This window comes from Pteronotus mesoamericanus, unplaced genomic scaffold (genome assembly GCF_021234165.1).
Source record: "Pteronotus mesoamericanus isolate MK-2021 breed Mesoamerican mustached bat unplaced genomic scaffold, CSHL_Meso_final contig_64, whole genome shotgun sequence".
NCBI lineage: Eukaryota > Metazoa > Chordata > Mammalia > Chiroptera > Mormoopidae > Pteronotus > Pteronotus mesoamericanus.
Window position 1 is genome coordinate 6,077,478 of NW_026555224.1, and position 25,180 is coordinate 6,102,657.

General features: G+C 38.1%; 1 protein-coding gene and 1 pseudogene across 1 annotated transcript in view; both read left to right on the top strand.

Annotated features, from left to right (window-relative positions):
* Positions 1–23,412, top strand: part of LOC129076788 (tRNA-uridine aminocarboxypropyltransferase 2-like) — a gene marked incomplete at its 3' end in the record, with an annotated part of 105,806 nt that extends 82,394 nt beyond the window's left edge. Inside the window, exon 5 of the mRNA XM_054580940.1 lies at positions 23,284–23,412. Within this exon, the coding sequence (XP_054436915.1) occupies positions 23,284–23,412 (129 nt within the window). The remainder of the gene's footprint in view (positions 1–23,283) is intronic.
* On the top strand, positions 16,985–17,665 carry LOC129076765 (DDB1- and CUL4-associated factor 16-like; annotated as a pseudogene).
* Positions 23,413–25,180: the final 1,768 nt, after the last annotated feature.

Below are 25,180 nucleotides of genomic sequence, written 5' to 3' on the forward strand. Positions count from 1 at the left end.
GAGGAAATTCCACACTGCTTTCCACAGTGGCTGCACCAGTCTGCATTCCCACCAACAGTGTACTAGGGTTCCCTTTTCTCCACAGCCTCGCAGCAGAAAGAAAAAAAGAACTACTAAACTTTGCGACAGCATGGATGGAACTGGAGAGCATTATGCTAAGCGAAATAAGCCAGGGGGCGAAAGACCAATACCATATGATTTCACCTATAAGTGGAACCTAACCAACAATACAAAGATGCAAGGAAAATAAGACCAGCAACACTGAAAGGAAAAGAAACCAACAGAGACATGAGGGAAGGGGGGAGCGGGGGCGGGGAAAAGGAAGGGAAGGGGAAAGTCAAGGAACATATAGCAAGGACTCATGGACAAAACCAAAGGGGAAGAGCTGAGGAAGGGAAGGAGGGAGGGGGCAAGGGAAAGTGGTGGGGGGTAGACAGAGACAAATGTATTTGAAAAAATAAAAACCATAAAAAAATTCTGTATTATTAAATCCAAATCAAAATGTTTGCCAAATGTTCAACAAGCAAAAACAAAAACAAAATGGCATTGTGTTTAAAGTTTTTTTCAATTACCGTACTTTATATGGGTAAATTTGAAACTCAAGGAAAGGAAACTGAAATAAATTGAGGAATGCCATGTTGATATTGATAAATTGAAAGTTATTTTTCAGTTTTTTCTTTTTTTAAATTATATTTTATGGACTGTGCTATTACAGTTGTCCCAGTTTTCCCCTTTGCCCCCCACCACCCAACACCCGCCACCCCCTCAGGGAATCCCTACACCATTGTCTACGTCCAAGGATCATGTGTATAAGATTTTTGGCTACTCCATTTCCTATACTGTATCTTATATCCCCCTGGCTATTCTGTGACTACCTATTTGTACTTTTTAATCCCCTCGCCTCTTCACCCTTTCTCCCACAGCCCCTCTCATCTTAAAACCATCAAAACCCTCTCCATATCCATGATTCTGTCTGTTTTTTTTTTTGTTTGTTTTCTTAGTTTGGTTTTTGTATTCAATTGTTGATAGATTTGTTTTGTCATTTTATTCATAGTTTTGATATTCTTTTTAATAAATCAGTCACCACCCACTGGACAGCTACAGACCATGTAGGGTTGAAGCACACCACCCTACCACTGCACAGATGATCCTCCAGGGAGGGCGGAGGTTAGTGGTCAGTGGTCACAGCCAGTCCTTGCAGGAGACTGGCCTGGGTAACTCCTTCTCATTGATCTGCCAACAACAATCAAGGCTCAACTACAAGAGCAGAGTATACTCAGCCTACATGAAGGGCACACCTCGAATACTCAGCTTGGGTCATAGGGGAGGCTGTGCCACTAGATCCTACAGGACACCTACTACATTAGCCCATGCTACCAAGACAGAGTGTCATAGCAGCTCTACCTAATACACAGAAATAAATACAGGGAGGCTTCCAAAATGAAGAGACAAAGAAACATGGCCCAAATGAAATAACAGATCAAAGCTCTAGAAAAAGAACTAAATAAAATGAAGATAAGCAATCTATCAAATGAAGAGTTCAAAACACTGGTTATAAGGATGCTCAAGGAACTTAGTGAGGATCTCAAGAACATAAAAAAAAAATCCAGTCAGAAATGAAAGATACACTAATTAGAGAACAATTTACTGGGAAACAATAGTAGAGTGGATGAAGCTGAGAATCAGATCAATGATTTGGAACATAAAGAAGCAAAAAACAAGCAATCAGAACAACAAGAAGAAAAAAGAATTTAAAAAAACGATGGTAGTGTAAGCAGCCAATGGGAAAACTTCAAGCAATACAACTTTTACATCAGAGGGGTGACAGAAGGAGAAGAGAAAGAGCAAGAAATCAAAAATCTATTTGAAAAAATAATGAAAGAAAACTTCCCTAATTTGGTGAAGGAAATAGACATGCAAGTCTAGACAGTAATAGTTTATGAAATCATATGCTTTTGCTTCTGAGTTAAAGGAGCTTTTTAAAAAGATGAACCAGTTTAGTCAATGTGAATGCAAATAAAATGTTGAAAGAATATATTTATGTGGTACATGAATGTGTTATTGGTAAACTCTGAAGTATGTTTGGACAATTCAGATGTGTGTGAACTACTTTTTAAATTCTTACTGATAAAATCTAAATACTGATTAAATATCTGAATATATAAAATATACAATGGCTTTCAAAGACTTAGTTTTAAGAAAAGAATATAAAATCTCAATAATTTTATATCAATTACATGTTAGAGTAATTTTTTATTTTGGATCTTTTGGGTTAAATAAAGTATATTATCAGTTTCACTTTTTTTGTTTTGCTTATAAAAATGTTTGCTTAGAAAATTTAATGTTACTTATGTACTTTGTAATATATTTTATTTTTTTCATTGTTGTGCAATTATAGTTGTCCCCATTTTCTCCCCATTACTCTCCCATGCCATACCCACTGCCTGCTTCCCACATTCAGTACTATCTCTATCCATTGTCTTTGTCCACGAGTCCTTTATTTGTTCCTTGACAACCCTTCCCCTTCTTTCTCCCATTACCCCCCTCCACTCTCCTCTCTGGTTATTGTCAATTTGTTCTTTATTTCCAAGTTTCTGGTTACATTTTGCTCACTTGTTTGCTTTGTTGATTAGGTTCCACTTATAGGTGAGATCATATGGTATTTGCCTTTCACCACCTGGCTTATTTCACTTAGCATAATGCTCTCCATTTCCATCCTTGCTGTTGTGAAGGGTAAGAGTTCCTTCTTTTTTTCTGCTCTATTGTGTAAATGTACCACTGTTTTTTGATCCACTCATTTACTGATGGGCACTTAGGCTGTTACCAGCATTTTGCTATTGTAATCAATGCTCCTGTGAACCACAGAGGTGCATAGATTCTTTTGAATTGGTGTTTCAGAATTCTTAGGGTATGATCTCAGCAGTGGAATTGGTGAGTCAAAAGACAATTCAATTTTTAGTTTTTCTGAGGGAATTCCATGCTGTTTTCCACAGTGGCTGCACCAGTCTGCATTCCCACAACAGCACTAGGATTCCCTTTTCTCCCCATCCTTGACAGCACTTACTTCTTGATTTGTTAATGATGGCCCTTTTGACCTGTGTGAGGTGGCCCATTGTAGTTTCTCATTGTAGTTTTAAATTGCATTTCTCTGATGCCTAGTGATGCTGAGCATCTTTTCATATGTCTAGGAGCTATATGTAGATTCTCCTTGGAGAAGTGTTTATTCAGATCCTTTGCCCATTTTTAATTGTAATGTTTGTCTTCCTGGTGTTGAGTGGTGTGAGTTCTTTATATGATTTGGAGATGAAACCCTTATTCAAGGTATCATTGGCAAATATGTTTCCCCCTATGGTTGGTTACCTTTTCATTTTAATAATGTTTTCTTTTTGTATGTAGAAACTTATTAATTTGATGAATTCCCATTTGTTTATTTTTTGCCTTTATTTCCCTTGCTCAAGGGGATATATCAGCAAAAATAATGCTGCATAGGATATATGAAACTTCACTATGTTTTCCTTTAGGACTTTTATGACATCACGAATTATATTTTAAGTTTTTTATCCATCTGGAGTTTGTTCTGGTGTATGGTGTTAACTGGTGGTCCAGTTTCTTTTCTTTTCTTTTCTTTTCTTTTTTTTTTTTTTTTGGCTGTACCTGTCCAGATCTCCCAACACCGTTTATGGAGGAAGCTATTTTTACACCATTGTATGTATGGTCGTGCACCCTGTGCCAAATATTAATTGACCATAGAGACAAAGGTTTATTCTTGAGCTCTATATTCTGTTAAATTGATCTATGTGTCTGTTCTTATGCCGGTACCAGACTCCACTGAAAATGGCAGCTTTGTAATATTGTTTCATATCAGGTACCGTTATCACTCCTAGTTTGTTGTTCTTTCTCCAGGTTGCTAAGGATATTCAGAGTCATTTTTGGTTCCATATAAATTTTGGAAATATTTGTTTTATATCTGAAATACGTCATGGATATTTCAACAGTGATTGCGTTGAATCTATAAATAGCTTTGGGTAGTATGGATATTTTGATGATGTTAATTCTTCCAATCCATGAACAAGTTATATGCTTTCATTTCTTTGTGTCTTCCATAATTTCTTTCTTCAGTGTTGTATAGTTTTATGAGTACAGGTTTTTTTTATCTCCTTGGTTAAGTTTATTCCTAGGTACTTTATTTTTCTTGTTGCTATAGCAAATGGGATGACTTTTTTCCTGATATCTGTTTCTGGTACTTCATTGTTGGTATACAAAAATGTCTTCGATTTCTGAATATTGACTTTGTATCCTGTTAGTTTGCCAAATTCACTTATTAGGTAGAGTAATTTTTTTGTGGAGTCTATGGGGTTGTCCATGTACAGTATCATGTCATCTGCAAACATTGATAGTTTTACTTCTTCCTTTCCAACTTGGATGCCTTTTATTTCTTTTTCTCATCTGTTCGCTGTGGCTAGGACTTCAAACGCTATTTGAATGAAAGGGTTGAAAGCAGACATCCTTGTGTTCCCGATCTTAGTGGGAAAGCTTTTAGTTTTTGCCTGTTGAGTATGAAGTTTGCTGTAGGTTTTTCATTTATGGCATTTATTATATTTAGGTATGCCCCCTTAACTCCCACTTTTCTGACTGGTTTTATCATAAAGGGGTACTGTACCTTATAAATGTTTTTTCTGCATCTATTGATATGATCATGTGATCTCTGTCTTTCCTTGTGTTTATCTGATGCATTACATTTATTGATTTGTGAATATTGAACCATCATTGCATCCCTGGGTGGAATCCGACTTGACCATGGTGGATAATATTTTTAATGCATTGCTGAATGTGCTTTGCCAATATTTTGTTGGGTATTTTAGTGTCTATGTTCATCATTGATATTGGCCTGTAGTTCTCTTTCTTTGTTATGTCTTTATCTGGTTTTGGCATTAGGATGCTGCTGGCCTCATCCTAAAGAGAGTTTGGGAGTCTTCCCTCTTCTTGCATTTTTTTTGGAATAGTCTAAGAAGGACAGAGGTTAACTCTTCCTTAAATATTTTGTAAAGTTCTGTGAAACTGGTCCAGGGATTTTGTGTGCTGGGAGATTTTTGAATACTGCATCAGTTTCACCAGTTGTTACTGATGTGTTCAGGCTTTCTGCTTCTTATTCATTCAGTGTTGGAAGGTTATACTTTTCTAGAAATTTGTCCATTTCATCGGGGTTTTCAAGTTTCTTGGCATATAATTGTTCATAGTAATTTCCTAAAATCCTTTGTATTTAAGTGGTATCAGTTGTAATTTTTCCTCTCTAATTTCTGATATTATTTATTTGGATCCTCTCTCTTTTTTTCTTAATCAATCTACTTAAAGGCTTGTCATTTTTGTTCATCTTTTCAAAGAATGAGCTACTGGATTTATTGATCCTTTTCATTGTCTTTTAATCTCTATGTCATTCAGTTCTGCTCTCATCTTGATTAATTTCCTTCCTTCTACTGGCTCTGGGTTTCGTTTGTTGTTCCTTAAGTTCTTGAAGATGTAATGTTAGGTTGTTTATTTGAAATGTTTTTATCCATTATAGATAGGCCTGTTTTGCTATGAACTTCCCTTTCAGGACTGTGTTCTCAGTGTACCATAGGTTTTGCACTCTTCTGTGTTTATTTCCATTTGTTTCCGGAAACTTTTTGATTTCTTCTTCCATCTCATTGTTGACCTATTCATTGCTTAATAGCACACTATTCAGTCTCCATGAGTCTGAATGTTTTTGAGTTTTTTTGTGATGTTGGTTTCTAGTTTCAAGCCCTTTTGGTCCAAGAAAATGCTTATTTCAATTTCAGTATTCTTGAATTTGTTGAGGTTTGTTTTGTGTCCTATCATGTGATCTACCTTTGGAAATATTCCATGTGCATTTGAAAAGAATGTGTATTTTTTTTCTTTGAGATGAAAGCTTTTATATATGTCAGTTAAGTCCATTTGATCTACTGTGTGTTCAGTTCCATAATATCCTTGTTGATATTTCGTTTGGAAGATTTATCCACTGTTGATGTGGGGTGTAAAATCCCCTACCACGAGTGTGTTGCTGTCTATATCTTTCTTTAATTCCTCCAAGATGTTCCTTATATATTTTGGGTGACCCTAAAATATGTTGTGGTGCATATATGTTTACAATGTTTATGTCTCCTTGATGGAATCTTCCTTGAGTATTATGAAGTGTCCTTCTGTTTCTCTTTCTCTGGCCTTTTTTTTTAAAAATTCTATTTTGTTTGATATAAGTATTGCTACGGTTTTTTTTCCCCTGTCCATTTACTTGGAATGTTTTTTTCCATCCCTTTACTTTTTGTCTGTGTAGGTCCTTTGCTTTGAGGTAGGTCTCTTATAGGCAGCATATGTGCAGATCATGTTTTCTTATCCTTTCAGCTACCCTATGTCTTTTATGTTGAGCATTTAGTCGATTTATATATAAAGTTATTATTGATAGGTACTTATTTATTTTTTCCCTTTTTACCTGTGTTCCCTCTCTCTTTCTCTCGCTCTTTTTCTTCCTCTTCTTATAGCAGTCTCTTTAGCATATCTTGCTGTGCTGGTCTAATGGAGGTGTATTCCTTTAGCCTTCTTTTGTCTGGGAAACTCCTTATTTCACCTTCCACTTTAATCTTAATTGAGAGGTTTGCTGTGTAGAGTAGAGTAGTCTTTGTTGCAGGCCTTTACTTTTCATTGCTTGGACTATTGTGCCATTCTCTTCTTGCTTGTAGTGTTCCTGTTTAGAAGTCAGCTGCTAGCAGTATTGGGGCTCCTTTGTATGTCCTACCTGTTTCCCCCTTGCTGCCTCTAAGATTCTCTCTTTGTCTTCGATAGTTGCCATTTTCTCTTGGTTTTCTTCTTCTCCTTCTTGTATCCCTATTATATGGATATTATTATGCTTCACGTGTTCCTGCAATCCCCTGAATGCCCTTTCTTTCTTTTTGAGTCTTTTTTAATTTTCTTGCTCTGTCTCGGAGCTTCTTTCTACATTGTCCTCCATCTGGCTGACTCAATCCTGTGCTTCATCTTGTGCTTTTGATTCCTTTTTTCTGTGTTCTTCAATTCAGAAATCATATTCTTTCATTTCCTCTGGCCTCTTATTGATAGTTTCTGTGTCCTTTTTCATGCTGACATTGCAGTAAGTTCCTTGTAGTTTTCCTGAAGTTTTTGATAATCCTCTCTGAGCACACTGAGCTTCTTGAGCTTCCTTATAACCAATGTTTTGAACTCAATATCTGAAAGTTTAATTGCCTCTATTTCATTTAGTTCTCTTTGTGGAGATTCATCCTTTCCTTTTGATTGGGTGTTGTTTCATTGTCTTCCCATTATTTGTGAGATTCTTCTTTTCTCTTCAACTTCTTAAATTGATCTGTTTTGACTTCCTTACTTTGTGGTATAAACTTCTATGGTAGGACATCCGTTAGATTCAGTGCTACACTCTCACTGATCTCCTTAACTTGATGCTCTTTGGGTGCCTTTTATCCCGTTTATGTTGGCTCTCTGGAAGTAATTTGGCTTTGATTGTTGTTTGGTCTTTCTTTGGTGAGTCCTTTTCTCTAGGTGGTTGACTGAGGGTCACTTCGTCCACCACATCTTGTGCATTTTTGTGGAGGTGATGCTAAAACAAAACTGCGAAGCCCAGAAGACATACACATATCCACAAAAATAACTCCCCCCTGCAATCAACCCATTATCAACAGCAAATGAACGTGTAGTAATAAGGCTTTAAAGAGATTAAGATTAAGTAAATAAACTATTTACTAAAAATAGTTTTTAGTAAATAAACTATTACTATAAAATCTAATGACTTAATATGCACTAACTTGATGGACCTGAAGCAAATGTTAAAAAGGTATGTAGTAAAGAAAATATCGCAAATCATGCAGAAGACCACAGTGGATTTCGTCTCAGTATCCTCTAGTATTTACAGTTGTGTTTTTTTTCTGGATCTGTCTCTGATGATGTCAGATGTTGATCCTTAGTCAGTCACTTCATGACTTCTGGGAATCTACTGTCTGTGGATGTCTCCTTCAATTGTTAATCTAGTCACTACATACTTAGCAGTGAGACTTAAGCATCACAGGGACAGAGCAGAGTCCCTCTTGGGGTGGGTCTATTGTTTCCTCTCACTCTGCTGCTGCTAAGGAGAGTGGTCTGCTTGAGCAAGATGGTTGCTTCCATATGGGGGATGACTTATTACTGGGATCCTGCTGTATACTCTCTCAGTTCTCTCCCTAAAGCCTCCTCCAGTCTGTCCTCAGGTGTCTCTAGCCCACTCTGCCTTGCCTTTGCTATAGCCCAGGGTAAGTGGCTGCCAATAAAAGTTTATGTTCTGGCCCTATAAATGGCTCTTTGCATCTCCAGCTTCCCATCCTGGCAGAGAGCAACCCTACCACCTTTCGTAGTTGGCTGTTATCTGTGTTCTTTTGGGGCTTTAATGCTTCAGGCTGGGGATCTCTGCTTATGGTTTAGACCCCACTCTTCTCTTGGGGATCCAACTGGCTGTTTAAAATCTCTCTATTGCTGCCTGTCTTGGGCACCCAGCCAGCCTTCTTGAGTCAGCACTGTACTCCTTACCAGTTGGTTGTGCTAAAGCTAATTCTGCTGTCTGTCTGAGGTTTTAAGGCTTTTCTCTTGCTATTGTCCAGATGTTTGTTCCAGGTGATCTCTCCACAATTTATTTATTTATTTATTTTAAAAAAATTTTATTTTAATTTATTTTTTCAAATACATTTGTCTCTGCCTTCCCCCCACCACTTTCCCTTGCCCCCACCCTTCTTCCCTCCCTCAGCTCTTCCCCTTTGGTTTTGTCCATGAGTCCTTGCTATATGTTCCTTGACTTTCCCCTTCCCTTTCTTTTCCCCCGCCCCCCCTCCCTCCTTCCCTCTTGTCTCTGTTGATTTCTTTTCCTTTCAGTGTTGCTGGTCTTATTTTCCTTGCATCTTTGTATCGTTGGTTAGATTCCACTTATAGGTGAGATCATATGGTATTGGTCTTTCGCCCCCTGGCTTATTTCGCTTAGCATAATGCTCTCCAGTTCCATCCATGCTGTCGCGAAGTTTAGTAGTTCTTTTTTTCTTTATGCTGCTTAGTATTCCATTGTGTATATGTACCATAATTTTTTGATCCAATCATCTACTGATGGGCATTTAGGTTGCTTCCAACACTTGGCTATTGTAAATTGTGCTGTTATGAACATTGGGGTGCATAGGTTCTTTTGTATTGGCGTTTTGGTGTTCCTAGGATATAGTCCCAGCAGGGGAATCACTGGATCAAAAGGCAGTTCCATTTTCAGCTTTTTGAGGAAATTGCACCCTGTTTTCCACAGTGGCTGCACCAGTCTGCATTCCCACCAACAGTGTACTAGGGTTCCCTTTTCTCCACAGCCTTGCCAGCACCTATTGTTTGTTGATCTGTTTAAGATGGTGGAGGAATGAATGGGAATGAGTGGTGGATCTCTCCACAATTTAGTTGTAATTCTAGATCAGTCCTGGAAGGAGGACAGTGTGACTCCCATTCATTCCTCCACCATCTTGCCCCTCCCCTTTTCTTACTATTAATAGTAAGTCCCATAACAGAAACAGGATACATATTTAGAGTTATATTATGATTCAAAGCACTTCTGCAGAGCTGTGCTGTTGTATATAGTTTTTAAAACTATCACTAATTATTCTAGTACAGAAACCACTTCTCTATTTGTTATCCCCTTCATAAATCTTACCATTTTTCTGAAAGTTAATAAGATCCTGTTCCAGGGTAATTTCCTGGGTGGTGAGGGGAAAAAAAGATAGAAATAGAAGGTAAAGTTAGGTGCCCCGGTAATATAGTGTGACTGATTGGTTTATCTGATTGTTTGCTTGCACATGTTTCCTGTAGGAGGGGTGTTACCCACCTAAATTTATTAAGAGACACCCAGAGGAAGAGCTGGAAAGAGAGGAAAGGATATGTCTATATAGATGGGAAAGTAGGCCCACAGTCTCAGAGAACAGAAAGATCATCATGTGTATAAGGAACTATAGGCATATCAAGGTTCTTGGAAAATAAGATGCAAGTAATGAAATGGCAAGAAAATACTCCAGTAAGTAGGGTAGGACTTAGGTTAGAGCGGACTTCTTAGTGCCATCTTTGGTAATAATGCCTCGTATTATATAATGGAAAGATCCTTTTCATTCTTTATTGTATTCAAATACACACCACATCTACCATACCATGAAGTGGTTAAATACTTAACCACTTTAAAGTATTTACATTTTAAAGTGTTCAGTCCTTTTATTTTAGATGGCAGAAGATCTCATGTTGAAATATAGCAAAACTCTGATTACTTTTAAGACCAGAAATCTTTTTTGTAATTTGAAAGTTACACTGTGTTTCAGTTATATATTGCCACATTAATTCTGTGTAACAAACAACCAGACAAATGTTAGTAACAGAAAATGAAAAAAAGATGGCGGTGGTGTGAATGGGTGTCATGCTGAACTCCTCCCAAGAACAAACTGGAAGTGTGACTAAAACAACGGAATGATAGAGGGAGAGGAGCGTTGGAGCTGTGGACAGACAGTGGAATCCACTTTCACACATCTGAATGGGTGAGAAATGTGGTGGAGGCTCGAGAAGGTGGACTGGGCGCCCACAGGCACCAGCACCGGAGGGACATTGAAACGGCTAGTTCGATTCCCCTGAGAAGAACAGGGTCTGAACCATAAACAGGGACCCCTGGATTACAGCAGCTGAAACCAGGAAAACACTCAGACAAAATGCAACTCCGAAAAGCTTAGGGGGGCTCTGTGCCAGAGACAGGTGGCTAGAGATGCAAAGAGACATTTAAAGAGTCAACGCAAAAATTTTCAGTAGCAGCTGCCTTCCTTTATCTCTGGGTAGAGGCAGCAGCAGAGTGGACTGGTGCCTGAGGAAAGATTGGTGAGGAAAACTTTGGGAAGAGAACTGAGATGGTGGCCAGTGGAGTCCTGGTGATAATTCACCTCCCACGCTGCACTACCATCTCTCTCAGGCATAACTGAATTAATAAACCTGCCTTTTGCGTGCTCTGCACACAGGTTGTGCGCATGTGAGCTGGGGGCTGAGTGCAGACTGGCTGGAAGAAATAGAGGATCCTTAGCCAAAGGGGACACACAGCTGCAGAGACACCCTAGAGGAGAGACTGGAGACAGAGGCATTGGGGAGTCCCAGAGCTGACTCTTCCCCAGTCCACGATCTCCATCTGGCTCATGTGTAATACTCCCCTGAGTGACAGCAGCCTATAAGGGGACTATACTCCTGTCATCAGGAGGCACTGCTCCACCTTGTGGAGCCTAAGCCTGACAGATGAGGAGAGTCACCAGATTGACAATCATAGGAGCCAAACACAGACAGTAGATTCCTGGAAAGCCCAAACAAATGGCCCAAGGTTAGATAGGGTCAACAACTGACATCATCAGAGGCAGACTCAGAAAGAAAAGTAAAGAAAAACCAAATAAATAAAAAGATCCGCCTACTACCATAGAGGTTTAATCCACAAAGTCAGGAAATCTAGATGGATCAAGTTAAGAAAAGTCCCCCCCCCCAAAAAAAACAAATAGGCTCTCACAAAAATGGGAAGAAAAAGAAGTTCGGCCCAAATGAGGGGGAAAAGAGGAACCCCCACAGAGAGAGCTAAATGAAATAGAGGCAAGTAAACTATCAGATATTGAATTCAAAACAATGGCTCTAAGGAAGCTCAATGAGCTCAGCCAGCTCAAAGGTAACTATGAGAAACTGCAGAGAAACTACCAGGAACTTACAGGAAACTATATCAACCTGGAAAATGACATAGAAACTATCAAGAAGACACAAGAGGATAGGAAGAATACCATTTCTGAATTGAAGAACACAGTAGAAGGAATCAAAAGCAGGCTGGATGAAGCCGAGGATCAAATCAGTGAGATGGAGGGTAAGGTTGAAAAAAGCTTCCAGAAAAAACAAGAAATAGGAAAGATGCTAAAAGAATGAAGCTGCATTTAGGGAAATGCAGGACAACCTGAAATGCAATAATATCTGCATAATAGAATACCAGAAGGAGAAGAAGAGGAGGAAGGGATAGAGAACCTCCTTGAAAAAGTAATGATGGAAAATTTCCCCAATTTGAGGAGAGAAAAGGTCTCACGGGTCCAGGAAGCACAGAGGGCCCCATTCAAGAAAACCCAAGAAGACCCACTCCAACACATAATCATTAAAATGGCAAATATCAAAGAAAAAGAAAGAATCCTAAAGGCAGCAAGGGAGAAACAGGGAATAACATACAAGGGAGCCCTGATAGAGCTAGCAGCTGACTTCTCAACAGAAACACTGCAAGCCAGAAGGGAATGGCAACAAATATTCCAAGTAATGAAAACAAAGTCCTACAACCAAGGCTGCTCTACCCATAAAGGCTCTCAATTAAAATAGAAGGGGAATTAGGCAGTTTCCCAGACAATGGAAGGCTAAAAGAATATGTTTCCACCAAAGCAGCACTTCAAGATATGCTAAAGGGACTGGATTAAGAAGATGAAGGAAAAGAGTGAGAAAGAGAAAAACACAGGTACAAAGAAAAAAAATGAATAGGTTTCTATCAATAGTAACTCTCAATGTAAATGGTCTAAATTCCCCAATCAAAAGACACAGGATAGCTGAATGGATAACAAAACATGACCCCAATATGTGCTGACTACAAGAGACCCACCTGAGAACAAAAGATGCACACAGATTGAAAGTGAAGAATGGAAAAAATACATCCAAGAAAATGGGCAGGAGAAGAAAGCAGGGGTAGTAATACTTATATCAGACAAAATAGATTTCAAAACAAAGGCCATTAAGAGAGACCCAGAGGGGCACTTTATAATACTGAAAGGAAGAATCTATCAAGAAGACATCAACATTGTAAACTTATATGCGCTCCACATAGGAGCTCCCAAATATATAAGGAAAGTCTTGGATGACTTCAAAAAAGATATAGACAGCAACACACTGATAGTAGGGGATTTCAACAGCCCACTGTCAAAAATGGACAGATCTTCCAAACAAAACCTTAATAAACATATTGTGGCGCTGAATGACAGACTGAATCAAAGATACTTAACTGACATATATAGAACCTTACATCCCAAAGAAGAAAAATACACATTCTTTTCAAATACACATGGAAATTTTTCAAAGATAGACCACATGATAGGACACAAAGAAAACCTCAGCAAATTCAGGAAAATTGAAATAATACCAAGCATTTTCTCGGACCACAAGGGGCTTGACTGGAAATCAACCTCAAAGAGAAACCTCAAAAACTTGCAAACTCATGGAGACTGAACAGTAGACTATTAATGAATGGGTCAATAATGAGATAAGATGAGAAGTCAAAACGTTTCTGGAAACAAATGAAAATGAACAGACAATGTCCAAAACGTTTGGGACACAGCAAAGCCAGTTTTCAGAGGGAAGTCCATAGCAACACAGGCCTACCTAAAAAAGATAGGAACATTTCAAATAAAAGACCTAAAACTACAACTTCAAGAACTGGAGAATCAAGAGCAAATATTCCCAGAGCATGTAGAAGGAAGGAAATAATCAAGATCAGAGCAGAACAGAATGACATAGAGATGAAAAGAACAATTCAAAGGATCAATCATCCCAAGAGATGGTTCTTGGAAAAGATAAATAAATCGACAAGCCTTTAAGTAGACTGATCAAGAAAAAAAGGGAGAGGACCCAAATAAATAATATCAGAAATGAAAGAGGAGAAATAACAACTGATATCACAGAAATACAAAGGAATGTAAGAAACTACTATGAAAAATTATATGCCAAGAATTTTGAAAATCTTGATGAAATGGACAAATTTTTAAAAAGGATAATCTTCCAACATGGAAGGAGGAAGAAACAGAAAGCTTGAACAGACCGGTAACACCTGGGGAAATTGAAGCAGTAATCAAGAAACTTCTGGCGCAGAAAAGCCATGGGCCGGATGCTTTTACAGAATTTTACAAAACATTTAAGGAAGAGCTAACCCCTGTCCTTCTCAGACTATTTCAAGAAATCCAAGAGGAGGGAAGACTCCCAGACTCTTTCTATGAGGCAAGCATCACCTGAATCCCAAAACCAGATAAAGATCCTACAAGGAAAGAAAATGACAGGACAATTTCGCTGATGAACATAGATGCTGAAATCCTCAACAAAATATTGGTAAACCACATCAAGCAATATATTAAAATGATTATCCACCTTCATCAAGTGGGATTCATTCCAGGGATGCGGGGATCATTCAATATGTGCAAATCAATAAACTTAATACATCACATAAGCAAAAGGAAAGACAAAAACCACATCATCATCTCGATTGATGCAGAAAAAAGATTCAGTAAGGTACAGCACCCATTTATTATGAAAACACTGAGAGAAGTGGGAATAAATGGGGCATTCCTCAACATAATAAAGGTCATATTTGAAAAACCTACAGCCAACATCATACTCAATGGGCAAAAACTAAAAGCTTTCCCACTAAGATTGGGAACACGATAAGGATGTCCGCTTTCACCACTTTTATTCACATCGTATTGGAAGTCGTAGCCACAGTGGTCAGACAAGAAAAAGAAATAAAAGGCATCCATATAGGAAAGGAGGAAGTAAAACTATCATTGTTTGAAGATGACATGATAGTGTACATAGAAAACCCTTTATCTCCACCAAAAAACTATTTGACCTAATAAGTAAATTTGGCAAAAAAGAAGGATTCAAAGTCACTATTCAGAAATCATGGGCATTTTTGTATACCAGCAATGAAATAGAAGAAGAAGAAATCAGGGGAAAAAATACCATTCGATATAGCAAGAAGAAAAATAAAGTACCTAAGAATAAATTTAACCAAGGAGGTAAAAGATGTGTATGCAGAAAACTATATAACAATGAAGAAAGAAATTAAGGAACACACAAATAAATGGAAATATATACTCTGTTCATGGATTGGAAGAATTAATATCATCTAAATGTCCATACTACCCAAAGCAATTTATAGATTCAACACAAACCCTATTAAGATACCAATGATGTATTTCACAGAAATAGAACAGACATTTCAAAAATTTATATGGAACCATAAATGACCCCGAATAACCTCAGCAATTTTGAGAAAGAAAAAATAGGAGGGATCACAATACTGGACATCAAACTCTACTACAAAGCCACTGTACTCAAACAATCTGGTACTGGCACAAGAACAGACCCATAGACCAGTGGAACAGAATAGAAAGCCCAGAAATAAGCCCAGGTCTGTATGGGCAACTAATATTTGACAAAGGGGGCAGAAGCACAAAGTGGAGTAAAAATAGCCTCTTCAACAAATGCTGTTGGAAGAGCTGAGGAGCTACATGCAAAAAATTGAAATCGGATCATCAGCTGACACCATACACAAAAATAAACTCAAGATGGATAAAAGACTTACATTTAAGTCACAATGCCTTAAAAGTCCTAGAGGAGACATTGACAGGAAACTCTCAGATATCCCGCGCAGTAATTTTTTCACTGATATGTCTCCTAAAGCAAGGGACATAAAGGAAAGAATAAACAAGTGGGACCTCATCCAATAAGAAGCTTCTGCATGGCTAAGGAAAACATCAGCAAAATGAAAAGGGAGCCAAGCACATGGGAAAATATATTTGCTAATGATACATCAGATAGAGTTATTATCTCCAAAATATATAAAGAACTCACACGACTCCACTCCAAGAAGACAAATGATCCAGTCAAAAAATGGGCAAAGGACCTGGGCAGATATTTTTCCAAGGAAGAGATACAGAGGGTCCAGAGACATTTGAAAGGATAATCGTCATCAGTATCCATCAGAGAAATATATATCAAAACCACAATAAGATACCACCTCATACCAGTCAGCATGGCCATCATAAATAGATCAACAAACAACAGGTGCTGGCAAGGCTGTGGCAAAAAGGAATCCTAGGACACTGTTGGTGGGAATGCAGACTTGTGCAGCCATTGTCGAAAGCAGTGTGAAATTTTCTCAAAAAATTGAAAATGGAACTGCCTTTTGATCCAGTGATTCCCCTGCTGGGACTCTACCCTAAGAATCGCAAAACGCCAATTCAAAATAACCTATGCATCCCAATGTTCATAGCAGCACAATTAACAATAGTCAAATGTTGGAAGCAACCAAATGCCCTTCAGTGGATTATTGGATCAAAAAATTATGGTATAGGCATTTCTAAAATGAGGGGGTTGTAGGCTTGCCCAGAAGTGGGCCAGGCTGAGAGGGCGAGCGGAGTGGCGGTGAGATTTTCGGGACAGAGTGGCGTTGGGCCTAGCCTGGTCATCCAGCTAGGTGTGCGGCAAGTAAGAAAAAAGACCCTCCATGGGTTAATGGTACCTTTCCAGATAGTCCAACAGCTAAGCCACCAAATTTCCAACGGCATTTGAACCACCTGTGGAAAACATTGGATCCATGTGCACCTGATGTTCTCCACAACTCATCCCACCATCGTTCTGCACATAATTTGCTGCACCAGTAGACTCTGAAGGGCAACCACTGAGTTTCTTTTCTCTACCAAGTAGATGTAATAACCTGGCAACAATACAGAGGACACAAGTGTCTCTTCACAGTGTCACGACCAGTTGAGACCATGCTAAGAAAATCAGCTTGCCTAGATGAGGACCCTTTGTCTTATCGGGTAGTCAGGATTTAAAGGAGAGACTCTGACCTGTGCCACTGGTAAGTGACTAACACTTTTACAAACTGAACTGGTCCTGAGAACTGAGATGTCTTCTTTGTAAGTGAAGAACATACAACAGGATCTGAAGAACTGCACAGTGGTGCAAGCCCAAGGCATACTCTGTGTAACGGACTCAGAAACAGGCAAGTTAATCTTGTTGAGAGGATTTTTCATCTTTTGTTTCTGTTTGCCTGTGTTAGTCAGTGTTTTGCTGGCTTAAATTGTTACCTTTTTCTGGTTCCTTCTCCTGTTGTATCCTAATGGGTCCCAGGAATCCCTCTCCTGACCCTTTATCAGAATCAGAAAGTGAGGAAGAAGAAAACGCTAACTACCTAAATGAGAGTTCTGGGGAAGAGTGGGATTTCTCTGAAGAAGAGGACCCTGTTGTGCCCAACCTAACACCTCTTGAGAGTCTTGCCTGGCAGGTTTAGTGCCTTTTAAAATATTCAACAACTTGGAAACCTTTAAATCCTAATTCCTGGTTATATCATGCTAAACTCTTAGATCCAAGCACACTGGTCCATATACTTCGTGAGAGAGGCCTAAGAATCTCCCACTGTTCCCACTGTGTACCCAAACTGGAACCAATTCCTGAATGGCTACCTCTGGCTTCTTGTGGGGTCCCACCTTTTCAAAAGCCCCTGACAAGTCCCAGCTGGCTTTCTAGAGATCATGCCACTCTGAATGGAGCACTGCAGTTTGCCACCAAAGAGTTAGGCCGAACCTTGAGTAGAGTCACTCCCATAACTGAATACCTAAAACAGATCCCTAATTCATGTGTTTCTGGTTGCTGCTGTGGCCAGTTAACTGAAACAGTTAAGGAAACAACCCGCTCTGAACCCATCAACACCACTTACTCTTACACTGACTTCCAAAAGGCAGTTAACAAACTCTTAACTGCATCTCTCATGTTGCTAACTGAGAAAGCAGTACAAAGCTGAGAAACGAATCAACCCAGGGTTGAGAAAGGAATGCCTCCTCAACCAAACTGCCCAGTCCTGACAAGCTGAGTATAAGTACTGGAAGTGTATCCAAGAGGCCCATAACTCAGCTGCAGAGAATGTGCATCATGAGCTTTCCCTTTGATAGACCCTGTGGATAAAATGAGAACTAGTCTACATGTGGCATTTTTAGGGTTCCTATTTTGCGGGGAGAAAGTGCAGTTTCAAACTTAGCCTACATTACTCCAGACCTATTACAGTACCTGCAGTTTCAGCATAAACATTTTACAAGTTCCCATCAGGCTCTCTCTAGCTAAATGGACCTATAAGATTGTACCTGGGGATTAAACGGACCCCTTTTCTATAGGAGTATATTTCCTGCACCTTAGCACCCAGACTTTAATCAAGAAGAAATAAAACACATTCCAAAAGACCAAAGGGAAAGGATTATTAAGAGAGCATTTATATTTTTAATACTAACTGCTAATGGATTAAAGTGTTTCAGTCTGTATGTTACTTCATGTACTTTCCCCATCTATTGCAAACTTTCCAAGATTGCTTATATGTTTAAAGAACCTTACTACAGAAAACCTCAGCCTAATACAGTCTGAATTTGGAGTATTTTAGTATCACTGATTTTCTACATAGATTAGCTTTAGATATACCTCAACCAGTGTATGTACACTTGTAAATGAGTCTTGCAGTGTTTATTTAGTTGAGTCAAAATGTAGAAGTCAACATAAAATGCATGAGACCGTTAGATCTTTTTACACACCTACATTAAAGAATAAAACCTGTGTATGATCCTGGTTAACTGGGCATCTAAAGGATTCAGAAAATAGATTGTTAAAGATATATTATATACCCCCTTAGCTTTACTTTTTCCTCTTTTCCGTAACTAAGTGCTGTGTACAATGTGGCATCAAAAATTGGAGCATTAATGGAATCACAAATTTTAAAATGTGTAGCAACTTTAAGAAGAAGAATGTTTATACCCTAATGAGTGTTTCTGCTGAGCCTTAGTTGTCTTAAGGGAAGAACAAGGAGGGGATTGTGGTAGGTAGGAAAAATATTTGTTAGTGGAAAATTACTGAACTGAAAGGTATTATACTGTTAGTGTAACTGAATGTATCAGAAACTGTTCCTATGTAGCTGTTTTCTGTGAAACTTTTTAAAAATGTTATGCTTTTTTTTTAAGGGGGGAATGGGAAAGATAGGTCCAAAAAATTAAAATATGTTGTTTATGTAACCATAGTATGTTCCTTTTTCTGTGTGTATGTGTGCATGAGTGGGTGTGTGTATGCATTTATGTGTATTAAAATGCCTTCCTCATAAATGCATTTTTCTTCACTCCTAAAGGAAGTCTTTCCCCAGCTTTGCTGCTGAATAAACCAACAGACTTGTACATGCTAAAAAAAAAAAATTATGGTACATTTACACAATGGAATACTATGCAGCAGAAAGGAAAAAGGGACTACTACCCTTCGCAATAGCATGGATGGAACTAGAGAGCATTATGCTAAGTGAAATAAGCCAGGGAGCGAAAGACAAATACCATATGATTTCACCTATAAGCGGAACCTAACCAACAAAACAAAGATAGATGGAAAATAAGACCAGCATCACTGAAAAACAAAAAAGAGAAAAGAAACTATCAGAGACAAGAGGGAAGGAGGGAGTGGTGGGTGGGGAAAAGGAAGGTTAGGAGCAGGTCAAGGAACATATAGCAAGGATTCATGGACAAAGCCAAAGTGGGGAAGTATTGATGGAGGGGAGAGGGGGGTAGTGGAAAGTTGCAGAGGGTAGGAGGAGACAAATGTATTTGAAAAAATAAATAAATTTTAAAAATGTTAGTAACATATAACAATAAGTTCATTGCTTACAGGATTAGCGGGGTGTCCCATAGGCTGCTCTGTTTGTCGTGGCTGACCTCACTGTTATAATTGGGACTGGCCCTTGATTAGGTCACTAATGTGATTTTGCTCTATTCCACTTCTCATTTCCCCTGGCATATTGTCATGATGGTGGCAGATATGTAAGAATAAATAAGCAAGTACAAATATATAAATATTTTTCAAGTGCTCAGTCTAGGGCCACTTATTCCTCATTGTGGAGGAAAGATCCTTCTGTGTATTCTACTCAGTACCCTATAGGCCATGAGATTGTCCAGTTTGGCTGGTGGGGACAGGCACATGCTAAATCCTGTGCATCTGCCAGGCACCATTATCACCCGTCCTTTTATGTGACTTTGGTGTTTAATATTTTTTAAACACAATATGAAAAGAGTTGCCCTAAAGTAAAAGGTTGATAAGTTATACTTTATTAAAAGTAAGGACTTCCTTCTGGTTATCAAAAAACATTAGGAGAGTGAAAATGCAATTTGAGAAGATATTTGCAATATAAATTATGTGATAATGTAATTTTCTAAAATATAAATCAGTAAGAAAGTGGCAGAAAACCCAATATTATAAAAATGGGGTACATACACACATAACCTTAAGTTAAAAAAAGACATACATGACACATGGACAAAACCAAAGGGGAAGAGCTGAGGGAGGGAAGGAGGGAGGGGGCAAGGGAAAGTGGTGGGGGGAAGGCAGAGACAAATGTATTTGAAAAAATAAATTTAAAAAATGCAAAAAAAAATACAGAATGTAACAGAGAAAGAAGAGACAGAGGCCTGCAGGAGAGAGAAAGGAACAACTCTGGGGAACAGTGTGAAGACGACGCGGGAAGAAAGAGGGGAGAAAGGGCTCTTGCTAGTGGGCCATTAGAAGGTGCCACATGGTTATGGATTAAGAGCTGGAGATCGTGGCTATGTGGTAGATGGTGCTGAGACCTGCGAGAGGCCTGCCTAGCCAAGCCCCGAATTTCTGTTCTTTTTCTTTGAAGGACGGTACCCCTGACTGGCCTGACTGGTCTAACTGGGCAACGGGGGAAGAGGGGAAGGCAGGATGGTGTGTGTGCTGGTGATTGTTTTGAAGGGATTTTGAGGTTTAAGGGTGACATTTAGCCATTATTCAAACCTGTATAACTTTTGAATAAATAGTTCCTTTTCCTTCTCACCAAAAAAAAAAAAAAAAAAAAAAAAAAAAAGAGAGAGAGAGAGAGAGACATATGGATAGGAAGGATTACTCACCTAGTGGCACAGTAGAGACTACTATTGAGGTCTCTCAACATTTTTTAACTTCTTTTTTCACTTTTAGGTTTAATTAGCTTTATGACTTTTAAAATTACTAATTATAGAAGAAGATGGCAGCAAAGTAGATGGGAGATGGGTGCACCTCACTTGTGCACCTTGCACCTCACTGTTGTAGTAGAGCCTTGATTGCTGTTGCCATGTTACTAAGAGGGATTGACCCTCAGCTGATCTGCTGCAAGGACTGGCTGCAACTACAGTGGAGGCAAGGTGTCTGATTTTTGCAGGAGGGGAGGAGCTGAGAAACTAAATGACTTGATTGAAATTGGTTAATTATTGTCAGGTTTGTTATAGTAATCCTGGTCTTTCAATAAATCTTTTTCCTATATAGTAAGATAGAGTTTTATTAACTATATGTTAATTTTTTCTTTGAATAATTTTGACTTGGATTTTCTTGAAGTTTTATTCAAGAAGATAAGGTAATTGCTAACAAATTATTTGTTATGATGCCTGTGAATTCTCAAAAAGATGGATCAACAGCATTTGTTTTTTGCACTTGCTCATTTACTCATTGAATCAAATATCTGATGACGGTAAACTAGCACATTAAGCAGAGAAGAAGCAGCTGTGAGAAGATCATATTAGCATATTCTAATAACATGCATATTAATAACATGACAGATCTTAGTTATATACTCTTTTGATATATCCAGTTACTAGATATTTCTTAGATGATTTGTGTAGGATATTCAGAAGTGAAATGTATGCTAAATTTCAAATTCTGAGTTTTTATATACCTCCCTGAAATAAGAAATTTAGACATCAAACTTATTCCAATAAACAAAATTTAATGTGAACTTTGCATGTTTTCTAAAGGTTTTGTTGTAATCGGATATCTATTATAAATTCCTCAGGTGATGACTTGAAGTTGAGTGTTGAAAAGTAGTTGTCTGTACAAGTTGACCTGATGAAGTATTAAGCCATTAGTAATTACATAATTAACATTATGAATTATTCTTACAATTATTTAATCATAGGCTTTCTTTTATCATTTTTACATGTTTCTCAATCATTTTTCTCCATCTCTTTTCCTTCCTGTATCTATTTTTCATCTTGTCTATTGATAGAAATGCAGAATAATTTTAATATGATCATATCTAAAACATTATTAGTCAAGTATGCTTTAAAGGATGTATTCTAAAACCAAATACATTCTCTTGTGAATCTTTTATGATAGCCACTATACTTTCCCCCTTCCACTTTCCCTCCCCTTCTTTCTCTCTCCCTCTCTCACCTTCTTCTTTACTCCTCTTCTATTCTTTTCAAGTTGTAGAAGAGAATTATTTGAACAAAAAAACACTTTTATTAGAAGACCCATATTATCCTTGGGGGACTGAATGAGAAACAAAGGAGGGAAAGGACTGAGGGACAAGATGCCATGGGTGATAGAATTTTAATGGTGTACTGTAAAGGAATGAGAGACTCAGGACTCTAGAGATACTAGAAAATAAGAGAAAACACCTGATTTTAAGAAGGTGCCATGTGTTAATACTTCGATGCCACTACTTTCAATCCCCATGCTTATATAGTTTATGACTAAAAACTGAAATTCTCATCTATCCACACATGTTTAAATGTGATTCTTATCAGAGTGTGGACTAGGACTATGGCTTTGTAAGTATAAGATTACTTGAATTTCATTTAATTAAAATAAGAAACTAAAAGCCAAATTGTTGACACTCAAATTTGTGTTGTCTTTCTCACAACCAACTCAGTTATTGTCTTAGCTAAAATGCTATCTTTATGGATAAAAAATATAGTATACTATTTTTTATCTCAAAAGGGAGAATGTGTATATGCACACAAACATGTGTGTATGTCTCTATGTTTATATACACCCATACCCATACAGACACCTGTCAGTTTATATTAAGAAATAATGGGAGGATAAACCATAAAATAAATTCTCCAAAGTGATTAAACCATTTTCACTCCTACTACAATGTATGACAGTTTCATTTGCTCCATATCCTCCCCATTTGGTGCTCTTAGTAATTTTGATTTTAACTGTTCTGGTGACTTTGAAATGTTACATTACTGTGATTTTAATTTACATTAAATCATGTTGAGCCCTTTTACACATACATATTTGCCATTCTTATATTTTCATTGTGAGGTCTATTTACTCTTTCACCCAATAACAGGGGGTTATTAGTCAATCCACTTTTATTTTTAGGAATTTGTATTCATTCTGAATATATTTTCTTTGTCAGATATATGTGAAAATATCCTCTTCTACTGCTTGACAATAACTTAAGGATATTATGTGTAGAAATATTGGTACATTTAATATTTCTAAACTGCCAATTTTGGAAGGAATTTGAAGTAATTAGTATTTAAAATACAGACTTTATATTTTTTAATTTAATACAAAAATTACATTCATTTCTGTTTTTTTTTTTTTTTTTTTTGGTTTCAGGTGCAGTTAAAAACTAGCATTTCTAGTCAGTATGTAATTCGGATGCAACCAACAAATAGGTGCCTGTCTACACTGGAATGTGCAGCTGTTACTCTTTCTATTTTGGAGAAAAATAATTACATACAGGAGGTATGTATGACTTTTGAAGGTCATGTAGTTTTTTTTTTCTTTTTTCATTACAATACATTCTACTTCTTATTTTTTAATTGTTGTTCAAGTACAGCTTCCATTTTCCCTCCACCACTCACCCCCGCCACACCCACTCCACCTCCCACTATCACTTGTACCCCCCTTTGGCTTTGTCCGTGGATCCTTTATGCATTTTTCCTTGGTGACCCTTTCCCTTCTTTCCTCCATTATCCCCTTATCCACTCCCCTCTGATTAGTGTCAGTTCTTTCTTTATTTCAATGTCTCTGGTTATATTTTGCTTGCTTGTTTGTTTTGTTGATTAGGTTCCACTTTTGGTGAGATCATGTGGTATCTGTCTTTCACCACCTGGTTTTTTTCCTTACCACAATGCTCTCCAGTTCCATCCATGCTCATTTTCTGATGGGCACTTAGGTTGTTTCCAGCACTTGGCTATTGTAAATTGTGCTGCTGTGAACATTGGTGAGCATAGGTTCTTTTGAATTGGTGTTTCAGGATTCTTAGAGTATAATCCTAGCAATGGAATTGCCAGGTCAAAAATCAGTTCCATTTTTAGTTTTTTGAGGGAATTCCACACTGTTTTCCACATTGGTTGCACCAGTCTGCATTCCCACCAACAGTGTACCAGGGTTCCCTCTTCTCCACAGCCTCACCAGCACTTGTTGTTCGTTGATTTGTTTATGATGGCCATTCTGACAAGTGTGAAGTGGTATCTCATTGTGATTTTAATTTAGATTTCTCTGATGGCTAGTGATGCTGGGCATCCTTTGATATATATGTCCTCCTTGGAGAAGTGTCTGTTTATATCCTTTGCCCATTTTCTTTTTTTTTCTTTTTTTAATGAAAAATAGAGACATTTATTGAAGAAGGCATAAAATACAAAAAAACATTGTACAGAAGACAGTGACATCTCTGTCCCCTTCAACGTAGGCACCTTGGGACTTCACATAGTTCTCCCGATTGCCATCAACAGCCTTTTTTATTTTCCTGAATCTCATCCACCATCTGAAATCGCTTCCCTTTCAAAGCTGGTTTTAGTTTTGGGAAAAGCCAGAAATTTCAGAGTTCCAAATCTGGGCTGTAGGAAGGCTGAGTCACCTGGGTGATTTCATATTTCACAAAAAAACTGCACGAGACATGATGCATGAGTGGGCATGTTGTTGTGGCGAAGTTGCCAATCACCAGTTGCCCATAGCTTCAGTCTTCTGAATCATCCAAATAATTTCCGTGGAGGAATGTTCATGTTTAATGCAAAATTTGATGCAGGTTCATTGCTCTACTTGCTCAGTCATATCGAATGCTATGGGCACACAGTACAGATGCTCACTTAATGGCGTCTACCACTTCCACTGACTAGCATAGCGAAGTCATCATTCTTCAAGCATGTGCATTCCAGTCCACTCTCCTTGGCTGCCAGGTTACATTGATGTCACGCAAACCGTTCTTTTCATATTAACAATGGCTGGACTTTTTCCAGACAGATCTCATATATGGGAAGTTTAATATACTCCGTGATTGTGCATTGTGGCAATTGTTTTGTGTCCTGTGCTATGCTCTGAGAATATTCACTAGGTCATGTAGTTCCTGTTCACAAGGAACTTAGGTTAATAGAGGAGATAAACATGTACACAGGTGACCTGAATGGAAAAAAACATGAAATAAATTATATCGGAAGATGGCGGAGGAGTGAATGGGAGTCACACTGACCTCCTCCCAAGACCAAACTGGAATTGCGACTAAATAGGGGAG